At 42.9% G+C, this 19351-nt stretch overlaps 1 protein-coding gene across 11 annotated transcripts in view; it reads right to left on the reverse strand.

Annotated features, from left to right (window-relative positions):
- FTCDNL1 (formiminotransferase cyclodeaminase N-terminal like) overlaps positions 1-19351 on the reverse strand; it is a 121335-nt gene that overhangs the window by 53838 nt on the left and 48146 nt on the right. For 7 of the 11 annotated variants that reach the window (XM_085870918.1, XM_085870917.1, XM_085870911.1 and 4 more), the window contains 2 exons: positions 9296-9456; positions 6498-6588 (listed from right to left, as the gene is read on the reverse strand). The exons of 2 other annotated variants lie outside the window; for them this stretch is intronic. In XM_085870918.1, the coding sequence (XP_085727044.1) occupies positions 6498-6588; positions 9296-9456 (252 nt within the window). The remainder of the gene's footprint in view (positions 1-6497; positions 6589-9295; positions 9457-19351) is intronic. 2 more of the 11 variants (XM_085870916.1, XM_085870919.1) reach the window with 1 other exon arrangement.

Consider the following 19351-nt stretch of genomic DNA (forward strand, 5'->3'; position numbering starts at 1 on the left):
TGAAATTATCATGGAAACAAAAAAAAAAACGATAACGGACGCATATGCACGGATGGATGCACACAGACGGCCAGATGGACAACCAACCCCGAAAAACAAGGATGAAAACACCAACAGCGAGGTATCAAATAAATTGCCTCCAAATTTCAACTCTTTATCCACCCCAAGATTGATCATCACCGTGGGGATCTTCACTTGGCAAGGCAGAGAACGTTTGAGTTCCTTCGCCCAAAAATTTCTCAATATCTTTCTTTTACTTTTACGTTGGCTTGTCTTGTTTGATGTTCCCCTCAGAGGACACGATTCTTGATTTTGGGATCTCAGATCATTACACAGCTGGGATCCAAAGTACCATGACAATTCGTCCATATTGTCCCAATGTCCTTGTAACCCATGTAAAAGTTCCCTGATGTTTCCTAATGTGATCAACAAGTATAACCTCCACCACGAGTCTTACATCACCGCAGAGACAATGGCAACGAACTACAAGCTACAAGTTGTGATTTCATAACACAAGACCTCAAAAAGCATCTTCAGCTATCTGTTTGAAACAAAAAACAATAACAAAAAAAAAAAAATAATTAAGTAATGTGCATCACACACACACACATCGACTACTGGGAGAAAGGCAGAGAGTGCCAAATGACAGATGGAACATTTGTAAATCAATAAGTCCTCCGTCAGGCATGTGTCATACACACGCAATTTGCTCCCCCAGGTTTGAAAAGTCTATTTCCATCTACCTTCCCCGTGTGTGTCAGGGCATTGGTGAAGGCCTTGCATAATATTAATACGTCGTTATGGTGACAAATTAAGCAAGGTACAAGAGGGAGGCTTCACGCCTCTAAACAGCTGTGTGCAAACTTGGGTGAGATCGAAAAAGCTGCCACACCGACATCGCTTACCTGGCAGGTACTGGCAGAGTCATTATTTCATTCTGATTGTGCGTCACCTCAAACTTGGAAAACCAAATATTTTCTTTAATTTCCAAAAACATTTTTTCAATCTTTACTCCTCTCCCCCATCCTCCATCCATCGCTCCTCCGTTGGCAGCAGGGAGACCACCAACAAAACGGCCACATATATATGAGGAAGGGTATTTTTTACATTTAAGTGGCCATCACAACTGCACAAACAGGCACAAAGAGTCCAACACAATGTACAGACTAACATCACAAGTACACCAATGCAAGCAGGGCAGACAGACTACTCATTCTCTAAAGGTCATTTATGAGCCAATTGGGTTCTTATTGACAATCCAGTTGTGAGATGGTGATTCTCCTGAGATTAGATCCGTTTCCTGAAACTTAGAATCCAAACCATTCGTATCAACACTCTGAACCCACAACTTCTGGTATGGTCACCACCGAACCCCGAATTAATGAATCGACGTGTGCACGTTCGCTCAAGCTCTTTCATGAATCCATTCAGGAATCAAATTTTGTGTTTCACACTCGATGGAAACAATGCAGAAAGTATTTAAATACTTTTGGAAGAGCTGAACAATGATGTTTGATGAAAACACCAATTACAATGGAGCAGAGAAGAACAGGTGAACAAGGAATGAAAGGGGAAGAAAAAGTAACTAGAACGGTCACTCGGTGGAGCACATACCTCCGCCAGGCTGATTAGTTTACGTTTTGTATCCCACTGAAAGGCCGGATCTGGATTCAGACCTGAACTAAAATTTAATCCGCTTGTTCTTGTCACCTAACCAACTCATCCACCAAGTTTCGTTGGAATCCGTCAACGACTTTTTGAAATATCCTGCTATACGTCGTTTTTGGCCCAATCTCTCAATGGTTAAAAATCACTTGAAAAAAATTCTCAGATTCGGATCTTCACCAAAATCTAATCATCTTGTCCTTCTCACATACCCAAAGTCTGCACAAAATTTCGTCTGAATCGGTCCGCAAGCTTTTGAGATATTTTGTTCCCAAACAGATACGCAGGGGTGAAAACATCACCTCGATCCACCTTCGGTGGCAGAGGTGATGTTCATGTAGACAACACAAGGAGGTAGGAACTTAATGAATGGGACAATGCAACAGGATGGGATAAGTTTACAAAGATATAAAAGCAATTTATCGTGACGTTTCACTCCAAGATGATCGTGCTACCAAAACACGGTTCAATCACCTGGAATGCAAAAAAGAAATGGAAAGACATTGCAATCCCCCTTTTTTAGTTTTTACAACGCTTATTGTTTTTGAACATGTTTTTTTTTTCACCAACAGCTCTTGAAAACTTCAAACAGATGGACGTAAATGCGCACACCAAACATGGTGCACAACATGGCACACCAGTTTGGCAGCTATCAACAAAGGGGGTTAATGTTTCATCCCTCCCCACCCCCTTCATCCCCCAAAAAATGATCACAACAATTCAGATTCTAGAAGGAAATAAAAACATCATTGCACTGGATACAAAGACTAATAATGTGCGGTGAACATGGAATGGCGGCCAATTGCAACTGCCTGCCTGCATTGAAGGGACACACCAGGGTGCATTTTGATGAAATGAAGTGTTTATACAAGATTACTTGAGTGAACTAATAATATATATATATATATATATATATATATATATATATATATATATATATATATATATATATATATATATATATAAATCTGCCACCAAATATGGATGGGACGGAGGTTATGTTTTCATCCGTCTGTTTGTTTGCTTGTCTGTCTGTCTGTCTGTCTGTCTGTGAGCAGGATATCTCTAAAAGTTATGGACGGATCCGGATGAAATTTGGTGGACATTTTGGGTGTGTGACATGGACGAGTTGGTTAGATTTTGATGAAGGTCTGCACCCGGATCTGGAGACGAGAATTTTTTTAATTTTCTCGGCGATTCTTCACCATTGGGGGAGGTAGGACCAAAACTACATGCGGTATGGCACCTGGCATTTTTGTCTTCGCCGGCGATCATTCGTGACGACTCACATTTTGTTTTCGCTGGCGACATTTTCAACAGTTTGGCGAATTTCAAATCGAATTTCACTTCGACTTGCTCAAGATCTTCGGGTCTTAAGTTTGAGCCCCTGTCAACCCCTGTTGGGTTGACTCGGCGTATCATCCTTCCGAGGTCGGCAAAATGGGTACCAGCGTACTGGGAATAGGGGGCACCGCATCAGCGGCACAGCTGTGCTCAAAGCAATTTTACTTGATATTTGGTGTCAGCAATCGAGATCAAGATTCCCAGCGACGCTCTTCCGAAATGGCTGCGATTAGCGCAAGCGGGAGCACTGGCTGTGCTTGTGCTCTTCATCTCGACTCTGGAGGGTATTCCTTGTGCATCAAATTGCGGCGTTTTTTATAAAACTACTTTCAGTAATTATGCTGTGGAAGAGTGTGTCTACGGAAAGACTACGCACACAAAATAGGACAATATAGTGAATACTATAATTTATTTGCAATAGAACCTAATCTTGACTTTTTGTTTTCTTCATAATTGACTGGATTCCATGTACTTCATGTAATTTTGACCTCATCCCTCCAGCCACACCTCTTTCCATTTCTCGAAGACCTTCCGTGAGGGGAGGAGGGTGGTGGGGTGGATTCTACAGCCCAAGATCCCCAAAATGGTATTAACAAGGACTTACAAGGAATTAAGGTGCAGGAGGAGGCCATTCAGCCCATCATGCCGGATTTAATGAATCTCAGTATATTTGGCCGGATATTGCCGGACACCAATCCAGATTTAATGAATCCATCAACAGCCCTTCCCTTCGTGTGCAGCCTTTTGGCTGCTACACTGGTACTCATTTTGCTGACCTCAGAAGGATGACAGGCTGAGTGAACCCCCTGGTGTTAATTCAGTGGCCAACAGGGCTTGAATTCAGGACCCTAGGATCCCAAACCACCACCCTAACCGCTAAGCCAACAGCTTGGTTTATATTGTCATCGTGGTTTATAGTGTGTGTGTGTGTGTGTGTGTGTGTGTGTGTGTGTGTGTGTGTGTGTGTGTGTGTGTGTGTGTGTGTGTGTGTGTGTGTGTGTACATATATATATATATCATAGGTTTATATTGTGTTGTGGCAGATTGTCATTGGTTGAACTGACACGCAGCTGTAAGTTTGTAGCATTAAAAAAAAACAACTAGAGGTGTCATGGTTTATAACTGCGAGCAGTTATGGCCGGGCACCATGAAGCCCCACTTTGATACAACCCCACCTCGATACAACTCTGCTCCCATTGGACACCTAACCCACAACACCCTCTTTATCCAGAAAAACATTTTTATTTTCCCCCCTCCAATTGAATATAGCCACCAAACCACGTGACCTATCAATTATTCATCATCACCTGCCTCCTCCCACCCCACCCCTTCCTCCTCCCACTCCAATACCTCTGGACTCACACTCCACTCCTTCCCCCTCCCACCACAGTCCTGCCAAGCTGCCACCCCCACATCTTCCCCCTCCCACCACAGTCCATCTGGACACACACCCCTAACCACCACAGTCCCTCCAGACTCCAACCCCACCCCTTCCCCTGCCTCCTCCCACCCCTTCAACACAAAACATGCATTACCTCATTTGAAGTGTAATCAAAATGTTTCCTCAAAATGGTACCTTTATTTTATGATAGAAGACACATTGTTCAGTCTTGAAATATACATGAGGCCTCTAAATATACTGAGCTTTGTGAGGCAAAAAATATGGCCAAGATTGCTGGGCAGCTGGAGGGAAAGGTGTGGCCAAGCTAAAAGGTGGTGCTTGTGATGTTTCTGGAGAGGAGGGCAGGTGTGGCCTGCAGAATGGGTGGTGCTTATGACCCACACACCCACAGCCATGAACAGCTCTCTGAATTATATATATATATATATATATATATATATATATATATATATATATATATATTATATGTATACATATATAAAATATGATTTATTGGGTATGATAACATAATTATGTCTCTGAAACTGAATAACCGATCAATACTGGACTTTGCAGTTATGATCCACTACCCTTGCTGTATATATTTTATTTAACAATGACATCATCAGTCACGTGGTATGGCACCCACATTGGTTTCAAGGAAAGTATTAAAAAAATAAAATTTTGGAAAGCGCTGTCGTGATCGATTAAAAACTTTGCAGTAATGATCCAATACCCTTGCTCCGTGCATTGTGATGTGTTTCATATCGATGCTTGAAGCAAAAGAGAAATTTCAGCGAAAAGCGGTTTCAGAGAAAACGGTTTTTAAAGTTTCGGGTTTCAAACTAACATGGCTACCAAACCATGTGACCAATGGCATTCAAAATTTGCACTTTGCACATGATTGGTAGAGGATCACGTGTGTGAAGTTTCATTTTGATCAGATAAGGTTTGATTTTTCTATCCAATATGGCTGCCCCACCATGTGACCTATGATGTCATCATTTCCACACTATGTGCAGCAATGGTGGTAGATGATATTTGATAAATTTTGCTTCGATCGGCTCAGCGGTTTCAGAGAAAACATTATTTAATATTTTCTTCAATCCAATATGGCCACTAAACCACGTGACTGATCAATTTTTTTTTTATCACACTGTTATCCCCAAATCATGATGGGGAGCACATGTGTGAAGTTTCGCCACAATCTGTCCAGCCATTATGGAGAAGAAGATTTTTTTAAGGTTTCAGAGTAAATCCAAGATGGCTGGCAGACCATGTGACTGATGACATCATAGTGATCAAACTTTATTCAGCATGGCTAGTCGATCATTTGTGTGCAGTTTCACTTTGATCTGCAAAGTGGTTCTGGAGAAGATTTTTCCTTCCTTAAAAAACAACAACAATATGGCTGCCAAACCAGGTGATGGGTGTCATCATAAATTTCATCGTTTCATTTCTATTTAGTCATAAATTATGTGTATGAAGTTTCAGAATTTTTCGGACAAGGATTTCAAGAAGATCAATTTTGGCTGATTTACCACTTCACCTTTGATGCCATCGCTACAAGATCCCTATTCCCCATTGGCAGCTGAATGTGATGTGTAAGTTTCAAATTTTTCCAATCAGCGGTTTCAGAGATATAATTTTTTTCCGTTTCATCCAAGATGACTGCCATACCACGTGACCTATTGCATCATAATTATCATTACAAAATTCTCCATGAGGGGTCACTCCAACCCTGAAAATTTTGTGTCAATCACACAAGTGGTTGCTGAGAAAAAAATAATAATCAAGCAAAAAAAAAAAAGCCCAAAATGGGCTGAAGAATAGTAAAAAAAGGAAATGAATAAAAATAAACAGAACAGAAACAATAGGATACCACAACCTGGAAGGCTAATGGTACCGTAACCAGAGTTGGTGTCAAAGCCACACAATGCTCGCCTGTTTATACATTTATCGCTTTTCGATTTTAAAAGACTCGTCTAATAATACATTTTTTTAAAGCATTGCAGTGAAGTCTGATCCAAATAATCTTCAAGCAATATATGTATTTGTATATTGTAATCAGTAAACAAGAGGTCCACACGAGGAACTCAAAACTCACAGAGGGGCGAACTTTCTCGCTGCAAAAAGTCAACAAAGGCTTTCAGAGGTAGGAAATGCCGATGGCCCGAACTGGAAGACGAACTTGAAGACTGGGTTAACACACAGAGAGTGGATGGTTGGGGTGTTTCTACTGTTCAGATTAGACTCAAAGCAAGATCGATCACTTTTTGTGGCTAATTTTCGGACGTTTTTGCGCTTGGTTTTTTTTGTGCAACATTTGCGGCTTATAAACCATTTAAATTCCAGATTTTTTTTATTTTATTTAGGGGATGCGGCTTATATAACGATGCGCTCAATGGTCCGAATTTTATGGTACTCGCCTTGCCATGACAAATGCATCTAAAATAAAAAGTAATATGTAGTGTTGGGAGTTGGAGTGCGGAAAGGAACGGATGGAAAACAGCATCCTGGTTGCCATGGCAACCACTTTAGATGACGAACGTATGTCGCGACACACCGTCTCCACAGTCTGTACCTATGTACCAAATATGAAACGTGAAAGTTGAAAACTTTGGGAGTTAGAGTGCGGACAGGAATGTATGGAAAACAGCATCCTGGTTGCCATGGCAACCAATTTAGATGACGAACGTATGTTGCGACACACCGTCTCCACAGTCTGTACCTATGTACCAAATATGAAATGTGAAAGTTGAAAACTTTGGGAGTTAGGGTGCGGACAGGAATGGACGTACGGACGGACGGACGGACGATTTGGAGATTTGGAGAGATCGTTGGAGATGGAGGTTGGCGTTGCTGAGGTCTTTGTTGAAAATAGTAGAGTGGTCTTGATTGTTGAGTTTAGTGGTCTTGAAAATGGTCTTTGTTGTTGAGGTCATTGTTATAGGAGGTTCTTATCATACTGGAGATGTTGCTGTGGTGGCAGTGTTGGAGTCTATTCAAAGCTTGCACCAGAGCAGAGTGGCTGGTGTTGGAGTCCAGAGTTACGTGCGACGAGTCATGTGTGGGCCGACATTTCCCGAATGGGACAGTCCAAACCTTCAACTAACTGCAGGGGTGGGAGGGGGGAGGGGGAGTGTGAGGTCACAATCTCCTGAGTGGACACATTGTCTTTGCACTGGCTTGATGCTGGATTCCTCAAGCATGAAGGGCTTCACTTCGCCAAATTGATTCAAAGACTTGCCACCGATATCTTTCATCGCTTTTTCGCCTTTGCACATCTGTGTTAGAGCCTCACATTGCAGCCCGAGGGTTAATTAATAAGCAATTTTGTATGGCCAATTTGGCAGTATTTTGTGGCCTTGGATTTCATTTGAGGTTCTTTAACGATTGTGTTTTTGTTGTTGTTGTAAACTTATTTGTGCATTGTATCATTTCATATTTTGCCTAAAAAGCTGTTAATAAATTTGGGTGAAACTTCCTGACTGGGTGATCATGTACAGAGTTTTATAGACTAAATAATTGCTTGACCATCCAACCCAGTCATGGCAGCACCCCGTGTCTGCTGATCTACACTTGGGGGGGGGGGGGTAAAATATTTTTTCCCAAACTGATGAACAGATCGAGGCGAAACTTTACAGGTATGATCGTCTATCCATGAGGAACAAAAAGTTCTCCACCTATGACGTCATAGGTCACATGGTTTGTCAGCTGTGATGTTTTGAAGGATAAACCTTGAAAAATCTTCTCCAGAACGGCTCGACAGATCGAGGGAAAACTTCACCCATACATGTTCCCCAATCCTTGTGGATACCAGAGTGTTCATGAATAATTAATAGGTCACATGGTCTGGCAGCCATATTGGAATGAATAAAAAAATGTTTTTTAAAGTTCTTCCTCTTGAACCGCTTCACCAATCGACATGAAACTTCACAATTATGATGTGGTCGTCATGGTGATAAATATGTGTTAAATTTCAACCTGATCAGACACTTGGTCTGACAAGAAGAATTATTTAATGTTTTGAATCTGGGTTCAGGGACATAAATCAAACTTAGTACAAGTATGTATAATGATGTAATAATTTGGGCGGAGGCATATCTGGCGACAAGAGTGACGTTGAAGAGTGCCCTTCTAATTTCTTCTTCTTTTATCATGCCATCACTAAAAATCCAGCCATGGATGCCCCCAACGTCTTCCAGAAGAGACTACAGGGGGATGGCTCCCACTCATTTCAGTTCTTGCAATTATGAAAGCCCGGTGATGTAGCTCATTTACTTTTTTTAACCAGGGTTTTCCTTTATTATTATTCTGAGGAAATATATCGGTATTGGACAAAACATTGTGTCCTTTAAAGAAGTCGGTGGAGCATGATAATTTATGTTTCCACCTGCCTTGCTCCTGAAAAGTATTTTGAGCACAGAAAACTGTCCCCAAAAAATCAGGTGGCAGCATGAGGTTTTCCATCTATCCATTGGGACCATACTCTGTGCAGAGCATTGGTGTTGCCTAAGCAGTCTCCTTGGCTATTGGGCATGATTCTGGACAGGTCGCCACTCCAACACAGTATACCAACAAGCTGGTACTCATTTTGCCAACCTCGGAAGGATGACAGGCAGAATCAACTACACCTGGTATTAATTCAACAGCCGAGGGGGATTCAAACTCAGGATCCTGGGATCTCAAGCCCACCACCCTACCCATTAAGCCAACACCAGGCATATGAGGTTTTAATATAATAACAATTAAAGAATCTCCTCCTATGGTGGCCATTATTGTGATAATGCCCCCATTGTATTTGATAATTGAAAATGTAAATATTTGTTTGCCAAGTTAACATTAAATGGTATGTTCAGAAGCTTATAAATCATCAAATTAATATTGGTTTGCAGATCCCACCGTACTTTCTGCCACATCCGCACACTCATCAAGTCCCACGTCTTTTGCCAGAGGATACACAGGAATGAGGTCAACAGCACCGAGACATGGGTGCACTCCAGTGTGCTGGCGTAGGTCAATAAGATTCAAGGCCTCAGTGCACGCAGACACCACTGGATCGCCTGCAGACAAATGCAATACTATGAATCCATCCATTCCATCTGTTAGAACCATACTATATGCAGAGCATTGGTGCTGCCTGAGGCCTAAGTCACATTTGCCACGGCGGCCGTGGGGTCTACAAAATCTACGGCCACGAGCAATTATAGGGCGGCCGCAGTATTTCCACGGTCACACAATGTAGCAGTCACATATGTTTTTATTTTTCAGGGAGCCGCACGGGGTATTTAGAAATCGTGGAGACCGAAAACGTGGGGGTGCCGTACGGTCTTTGATTTGATGTCGCACGGTGACCTTAGGGCGTTCCTGCGGCGGCCATAGAATTTTCAAGGCCGACGCAAGGTGCCCGCAAGGCGACCGCAGGGGGGCCCTAAGGTGAACGTGCGGCCAGATGGACGGTAACGAGTGGGTTTTTTTTTTTACCAGTTCTTTTGTTTCGGCTTGTCGAATTGCTACGGCAAACGTAGAAATGAAAAAAGTTAATATGGAATAGGCAAAGCCGAGAAGCGAACGTAGAATTCTTCTTACATTCACTTCTGATTTTACCTATAACTTGTTCACAACTGTAAACGCAATTTCCGGTTACTTCGGCCTGGATTCGGGATCAGCGATCAAATAATGTAAATCACGATTAAAAATTATTTTTTGATGATGCGGGAGATATCTTTATTGAAATCAGTGGAGGAAATATACACCATGTCTGATATTATTTGGGTCTTTCATGTCTCCGACGATGCCTTTATCTCCCGGCATGCATCATTCCCCATGACAAAAAAAAAAAACCAGAAACAAAAAAAAAACGGAAGCAAAAAGGTCATAGCCTTTTTATATATATGACAAAATCCCCTTCCTGTGACTAATATTAGGACAACACAAATAGTGTCCCATTCAGCCATTGCTGCACGACTTGTGACCAAGTGTCATCTGCCACACGAACGCATTGTCCAATGCCTTACTACAGCACCATTAGGACAGTTTTGTCGTTCTGAATAAAGAGGATTACAATCCATTATCCAACCTACAGCAACACTGTGACGTAACCGTCACATTATGTTACACTGTGACCGCTAGGGGGGGGGGGGTGTCTCAGAGCATGAATCAAACCTTATGGGAAATGCTTCAAAATGCCACAAGCAAATAAAAGAGCACAGCTGCAGAGAAAATGGCACAGCTGCATAAATAGCATAACTGCCGCTGCAAACAGATATATTAGCAGCAATAGACAATGCATTTGTGGCAGACGACATTTGGTGGTTACAAATCATTCAGCAATGGGACATTTGTCTTTTCATTACGATGCACACCACACAGTCTGGGAGTCATACCATATTCTAATTATATACACATACAATATATAAATATACAATATATCACTCACTGATTGACTGACGAACTCATATAAATGGTTGGTGCCTTCTATGCAGGCGAAAAAGCTAAAATTGAGCCACAATTCCAGAAAAGAACGAGAACCGCACTCGGTAGAGCATGTACCTCTGCCAGGTTAAACGGTTTATGTTTTGTATCTCACTAATAGGCCAGATAAGGATCCGGACCTGAACCCAAATCAAATCAGTTTGTTCTTGTCACCGAACCAACTCATCCGCCTAACTTTGTCACAACTCCTCAACTTTTTGAAATATCATGTGATATGTTGTTTTTAGTCCTATCACTCAATGGTGAAGAATCACTTTTGGAATGTTCTAATTGCTTACCCTTTCTGGACGTCCTCGTCGAGAGATCTGCATCTTTATTTACTATGTCCATCTATAGAAAGCCCACTTTTACCAGCCAGTATACTGGATGGGACTCTTAGTTCAACGAGATACAACATTGGTTTGATCAATGTATTAGTGATTCGAGCTAAGAGGACATGTTCCGACTCCAAGCTTCATACAGAGATGGACAAGATTGCCGGCATCCTCAGTGAGAATGGATATCCTGAGTATATCATCAGGAGGTTTATGCACAAATTCCTCACTGTAAAAGATGAACGGAAGATGGGTCCTGAAAAAGTGCCCGGTCTCCATCAAGATTCCTTGGAAAGGGAAAATGTCGCAAAGATATGAGGAACAAATCAAAAGATGTGTCTCAAACACGTATCTGGCTGTTCGTCCAAGAGTGATCTTCACCTCTCGACGTCTGATTCCTGCAGTTAAGAAGGATGTTCTGCCTGCCTCAAAACTTAGCAATATTATTTATGAGTTCAAGTGCCGATGTGATGCTCGGTATGTCGGCAGAACTACAGAAAACCCCCTTTCATCTGACTGACAGAATCAAACGGCATGTCCCTTTGTCCATCCGGAAAAAAAAACACAATTGGTACACGAATACAGCTGGTACGTGCTTGTAGGAAGGTCCCAGCATCAATCCCAACATCGTGTGCATCTGCTATTGGACAGCATTTGATTGAGAATGCAAACTGCGCTGAACATTATAATGTGGATGCATTCAAGATATTGAGTAGAGGAAGAAGGATAACGCATCTCCGAATACTAGAAGCGACATTTATCTATTCCATAGACCCTATGTTATGTTGGCAAAAAGAAAGTTTGTCCACTCGCTTTGCTTATTTGTGCAAAGAAGAAGAGGAACACAAACTCGTCTCATGATCACAGATGTTGATGAAGAGGATTCTACAACAGCATTAGTGGCTCCGCCTCAGACTCTGCAACCTCCAATTGGAGAGCTGAACACTGAACAGGCTCCTCCCACCTAGACCATTGGGAGGTTATGACGCATCAGTAGAGAACGTCCAATCAGAATTGACTTTGTTGATAGGCGTCTATTCGACTGTTCTTCATCATGACTCACTCACTTTGTGCGAATTTCACCTGAAGAGAGCACAATGAAAAGGTTTGTGGTTTTCTTTTTATGATGATGTCCTAAAAAAATGTCTCTGCTTATGTCTATATTAAAGTTGTTGACCTTTAGCCTATGTTGACCTGTTCACCTTTTAATGTAATCATCAATAGGTGTCTTGCTTCTGACCAACTGTACCATTTTGTGAAGATTGGTTTGAAATGGTGACCTGTGGGTGATTGACATAGAGACAAGCAGACAATCACAGAGCAGACCAACCTATATATCTTCGAATATGATTTTGCAGGTAAAAAACAGACAGACAAACAGCAGGGGTGAAAACATAACCTTTGTCCACCTTCGGTGGTAGAGGTAATTAGAACAGCACTTGGTGGAGCACATACCTCTGCCAGGCTGAACAGTTTACCTTTTGGGTCCCATTGATCGGCCAGATCTGCATCCGGACCATTTGTCCTTGTTACACACCAAAATCTAATTGGCTTGTTCTTGTGATCGACCCAACTCATCTACCAAGTTTTGTCATAATCTATACACAACATTTTGAAATATTGTGTCATTCAGTATGTCAAGTTTAACATTTTTGCTCACATCTCTCAATGGTGAAGAATCACTTAAGTAATTCTATTATCCAGAATGGATCTTCACCAAAATGTAATCTATTCGCTCTCGTCTCACACACCCAACCTGTCCACTATGTTTCAGCTGAATCCATCTGTAACGTTTTGAGATAACCTGCTCATCGACAGACAGGGGTGAAAACATAACCTCCATCCACCTTCGGTGGTGGAGGTAAAAAAAAGAAGAAAAAAAGTCACAAAACTGTCCATAAACCAAAACATCCAAAAACAAAAGTTTGCCCATGTTGCCTCACTCTGTTCATTGAGGGTCATGTGACCGAAGACAATGTCATGTCACATGATGTTGCACTGGCACGATCACTCCTCCAGGGACCTGATGTTTCTCGGTTTTATGGCTGTATTATTTGAGAAGTGCTTATAGGTTTGTCGTTTATGGGCGACATACACTGGAAGGAAGTCCTCAACATTTATCATTGCCAGATGGTGTACACAGTGGTGTTACAGTGCTTATTTCACACATTGCATGTTTACATTTTTAATCGACCTGTGTTTCAGGCATCCTGGTTATAACAAACATTCAGATCATGTTTTCTTCGATGCATATTGAAGCTGTATTCATGATCTACATTGCTGGAAAACCCTTATATAAAGAACAAGAAAAAGAGCAATCAGAGATCGCAGACCCTCGCGAGGACTTCTTTTGAGTAGTGTATTTTTTATAGGTTTTAGGGTAAATCCAATATGGCTGCGGAATCACGTGACCGATGAGATCAAAAAATTTTCTGTGGACAATATTATACCTGGATGACCCTCAAAATTTTTCATACTGATCGGATGTGGTGTTCTGCATATGCAATTATGATGTCATAACAAAGGCACCTATGATGTCATTAAAAAAAAAAAAATCACTAATTCCCCATGAGGAGTACTTGCTATGTGCCAAGTTTCAATTTTTTTCCATGGTGCGGTTTCAGAGATACAGAGATCCAAAATTTTCCCATTTTTCCAACATGGCTGCCACACCACGTGAACTATGACGTCATAATTATTATAAAAACATTCTACATGAGTAGTCGCACCAATGGTGAAAATTCATCTCAATCCGACAAGCTTTTGCGGAGAAAAACATGAAAGCCCTGTGCGGACAAACAGACAGACAGACAGACAAACAGACGAGGGTAAACAGGGGTGCAAATTAACGGCTGCCCGGTCGCCAATGGCGCCTAACTTTTGTGCTGGGCGGGTGCACAATACTGCCTTACCTGCCCGGCTGGCGAATCACCGGTGATTCCTATTATTTTGTATTTGTACGAGCTTCTCTACTAGTTTTCTCAACTAAAACTACTGTTTTTGTCCGCAAAAAATCCGTAGAAATCACCGGTAATTGTGCGGCGGCCATTTTGTCTGTTGTCATCTCGTTCCAAATCCCGCGAGATTTGACGGTTTGGCGTGGTTTGGGCGCATTTTCTCATGCCCAGGTTGCAGTGTTGGGCACTAAAGCGATAATCCGATAACAGATCATTATTGAAGTTAACTTTTTAAAATCTTACTATTATCGGAAGTTAACTTCCATTTATCGTTATCGGACCAGTTAACTTCCGATAACTCGATTTTTTCGTCCGATAATGTCCGTTAATTTTTTGTCCGATAACATTTTAATCGTTTCCGGGTTTTTTTTTCGCCGAACTAATTATCAATGTGGAGAAAAATGTCCATGATTATAGATTACTTGTTTTACAAGATAATGCTGAATCAGGCCGCCGCGTGAAGAAAAATGGAAGAAGAAGAGGAGGAGGAGGATGAAGAAGAAGAGGAAGAAGAAGAAGAAGAAGAAGAAGAAGAAGAAGCCTTGCAATGGCGACTTCCTCAGCAATGCGGCTGCTCGGCTCTGCAGGTACTGAGTTTGGTCAAGGTTGGGAAACGTACAGATCGGTTAATTCAAACACAAGGACGGTCTAACCTTTGGCAGAGCGACGGACAGTCGGACATGAGTGTTGAGGCGTGGAGATACCGTCGCGCCATGTTTGTAACTGTTCTCGGTGTGTTTGTAAGGTCGTGCCTCTCATGTTTGAATGAACGGTGCCTTCCTGTTTGTGTGCGCAGCGTTCCGCGGACCTATTCCCGTTACTCTTTCGGTAAGAAATGGACATTAATTTGTTTGTTGGATCCACATTGTGTCCTTGACCCGTCCCGTTAACCTCCCAGTGCATGTTGGACTCCGTCCGGTTAAACGTGCTGTGGTGTGTGTGTGTGTGTGTGTGTGTGTGTGTGTGTGTGTGTGTGTGTGTGTGTGACGACTCATAGACTCGAAAAAGACGCAAAATGCTTATTTTATTTTTGGGTTTAACATAAATAAGCCTTTTCTTTGGGTTTTGAAGGTTTTTTCCTTGTTTTTTTTTAATCCTTTTTAAAAAGTAGTTATCGTTATCGGATTATCGTTAACTTCCGATAACTTTGTATTATAATTACCAGATTATCGTTATTGGACTTAAAAATTGGGGTTATCGGATTATCGTTATCGAAGTTAACTTTTTGGTTATCGGTGCTCAACACTATGCCCAGGTTGGTTAAATGAGTGAATTTGGGTTAATGAATGAGTTTGATGGATGAGGTTGGGTGAATGAGTGAGTTTGATGGGTGAGGTTAGGTGGATGAGTGAGTTTATATGTGATGTTGGGTGGACGAGTAGTACCCCCACCATTGTCCATCACCCAACCCCCCCTCTACCCCATCGTCCATCACCCACAACCCCCACCCCCCCCAATCGTCCATCAGCCACAACCACCCCATCACCCACAAAATTCCCTCCCCCCCCCCCCCCCCCACTCACAACCCTCTGCCCCCATCACCCACACAAAAAAGGTCCCCCCTGTAATGTCCGAGGTGCAGCGGAACACGGAGAGTGAGGGCGTAGCAGTAACTCCGCTTTATTGCGTGCCCGGATGTACACTACAACCACCCCTAGCGCGCTAGTCATGATATATGACACCCAACCACGTGATATAGCACACTCCTCCCCTCGTAAAATGACAATTCTAATGATGAAATGACAATTATAAAATGACCAAACGAAACCAATCAACATTCAAAATCCTCCAAGTACCGCGGCCGTTTCTTGGGCGGGCAGCGCCGCCCGACGGCCCAGGCTCAGACGCCTCCCAGCTAGGTCGAGGTGACACCCTTGCCGGACTTGCCCCATCTGCAACAACAACTGCCCCCGGCCGACCAGCCTGCTCGTCGTCCCCTGGCAGGACTGAATCAGGTGAACACCCCGCAGGCGTCGGCACGTCTGGCCTTGGCGATACAACGCCTGGCCACGGCGACATCACAGGTGGGGACCCCATGTCGCTCGGCACAGGGGGGGGGGGGTGACGCTGAACAGCGATCATGCATTTGGTCCATGTGCCACTTCCACACCTCCCCACCATCAGTCCGCACCATGCAATTTGCTGGCCCCAGTACCACAGAGACCACAGCCGGCACCCATTTGGAATCGTGGCAATAATCGCGTACCATTACCCGCTGTCCCACATCAAAACCGCGCAGCAGCGTCGGGCGCGACACCGCCCCACTCACCGACCCCCCCCCCCCCAGGTCACAGCAAATCAAGTCTGGACCGCAATGCCCATCCATAGAGACGAATGGCAGGAGAATCACCCGTGGCAGGATGAATAGCGTTCCTGTATTGGAGCAAAAAGACATCAACCACAGTCTGCACAGGTGCAACACCCTCCCCTCCCCGCCACGCAAAGCCCATTTCAACATTTTAACAAATGATTCCGCCTGCCCGTTTGTGGCAGGATGATACGGTGCGGACCTTAGATGTTCGATACCGTTTTGACACATAAACTCAACAAATGTACCTGCGATGAACTGCGGACCGTTATCAGAGACCAGAATCTTGGGTATTCCTTTATTAGCAAAGATCGTCCGCAGTTTTTCTACCATAATGTTTGCCGATGTATGCTACATTACTACAACCTCCGGCCATTTAGAGAACGCATCGATCACAATCAAAAACATTTTGCCTTTAACCGGCCCCGCAAAATCCACATTGACCCTCTGCCAAGCCCTGGCTGGGGTTGGCCATAGTCCCGAAGCTCGACGCGGATTATCAGCATCTGTTTGACACGTGGCGCAATGCTTAACCATCTGCTCAATGTCTTTATCCAACCCCGGCCACCACAACAGCCTACGAGCAAGACTCTTGGTCTTCACGACGCCAAGGTGACTGACATGTAGTTCTTCCAAACACTGCTGCCTGAACTTCGGTGGAATCACCTCCCTCATTCCCCACATAACGCAACGTTGGACCAACGACAGCTGCGATGCGCGCGACGCGAAAGGCTGAAATGCCGGTGTTGAAGGTAGATCGCTCCAATTCCACGTATTAAATCGCCTGAACGATACGGGCGAGCACTGGATCATGAGCCGATTCCACCGCGACCTGTTTGGTCGCGATCAGCCCGCTTTGGACCTGGCTCAGTGGACCTGAATGACGCCTGGTGTGCATGCCCCCAGTCCTAGCGCTTGTCCTTCCTGAGCAACCGTGTTAATGGCGCAAGCTGCGAGCTGAGCCCACGCACGAATCTTTGGTAATACTGTGCCATCCCAAAGAATGAGCACAGCTGTGTCTTGTCGCGAGGCGGTGGCATATGTTGACTTGCCTCTACCTTCCGAGGGCGTTTCAACAGCCCCTCTGGCGTGATGATGTGCCCGAGGTATTCCAAGCGCTGCTTGAAGCCGCTGTCACACCTTGACGATTTAGCCAGCATATGACTCGCACATTCCGCATATGCTGGCCATAAGTTGTAGGCACGTTATGCGATCGTTGACACACGTTACTTGTAAGTTACTCATAAGTCGAAACACGTCGAGTTAATGTTTAGCGTACCCGAAACTTATTTCTAACCTATGAGTAACGTGCTTTGAACCGATGTGTAACGTATCTCCAACGCATATTGACGTATGTAGACGTATTGGACGTCTTCCGGACGACCACAGAACTTACTGAACGTGTTACTAACTTACAGATGGGTCATTCCATGTCAAATCATCAAAGAATCTGCCGTCATCTCTCAGATTTTTGTAAAACTTTGGGAACCAATTGGGACCCATGAAAAACGGCAAGAACTCAAATATTTTTGCTAACAGCCTCTTAATTAGTGAGATACAGACTAACGAACTTTGTACTAATTAGCACGACGTCGTGAATTCAAATGGCCATATTTCTAAAAGTCTAACACCTAGAGAGCTGGTTTTGGTGTCATTTTAAAGGTATTTTCATGCCCTATGAATTTGTCTCGGCAACATTTTCCGACCTCCAACCACAAAAAAAAGTTATCACAAAATATAAACTTCAATTGTGAATCCCCAAAAAATGTATCCTTCAAATTTCCTCAAATTCATCCCAGAGGTACCTTATGATGTCAAGAAGCTTCCACATAAATTTTGTGATGGGCACTCCAATAGTTTCTGAGATATGAGCAATAATGTACATGTACGTATGGCATATAGGTTCGAAAATCAGCATTTGTAATGTATTATACAATCAATAAGTGAGTTCAAGTACACAGTGTTCACTAACCTGACTTAGGCTTTCAATTTCCTCTTCAATGCAGCAACAGCAGCACTTGTTTCTTCCCCTCAGGCCCAGTTGAAAATGAAAGTATATGATACTTCAAAGCAATTGATGGTCGTTCCCTGTCATGGCTAGGTTAGAATGATTGTATAATACATTACAAATGCTGATTTTCGAACCTATATGCCATACGTACATGTACATTATTGCTCATATCTCAGAAACTATTGGAGTGCCCATCACAAAATTTATGTGGAAGCTTCTTGACATCATAAGGTACCTCTGGGATGAATTTGAGGAAATTTGAAGGATACATTTTTTGGGGATTCACGATTGAAGTTTATATTTTGTGATAACTTTTTTTGTGGTTGCGGTAGGAAAATGTTGCCCAGACAATTTCATAGGGCATGAAAATACCTTTAAAATGACACCAAAACCAGCTCTCTAGGTGTTATACTTTTAGAGTTATGGCCATTTGAATTTGTGACGTCGTGCTAATTAGTCCAAAGTTCGTTAGTCTGTATCTCACTAATTAAGAGGCTGTTAGCAAAAATATTTGAGTTCTTGCCGTTTTTCATGGGTCCCAATTGGTTCCCAAAGTTTTACAAAAATCTGAGAGATGACGGCAGATTCTTTGATGATTTGACATGGAATGACCCAGATACCGTATAATGGCGTATTAGTCTAGAAGCCAAAATCTGTAGCTAGCTTAGAAAATAGGTTCGCTGCTGATTTCATGTTAGAATGGTGCAACTGGTGTTTTTGAAGAGTCTAGGCATGACCAAGTTTAGTTCCACTTGTTGCCAAGTCTGCATCTGAATATTATGGCCGCCATGACAGTAATCAAAATGGCCGCCATCAGATTTAGTCTTTTTCTTACTGCAAATTGTACTAGCCAGAAATTTGTCATGATTGTGA

This window comes from Eptatretus burgeri, chromosome 2 (genome assembly GCF_056783735.1).
Source record: "Eptatretus burgeri isolate ZD-2024b chromosome 2, Ebu_testis_v1, whole genome shotgun sequence".
Lineage (NCBI taxonomy): Eukaryota > Metazoa > Chordata > Myxini > Myxiniformes > Myxinidae > Eptatretus > Eptatretus burgeri.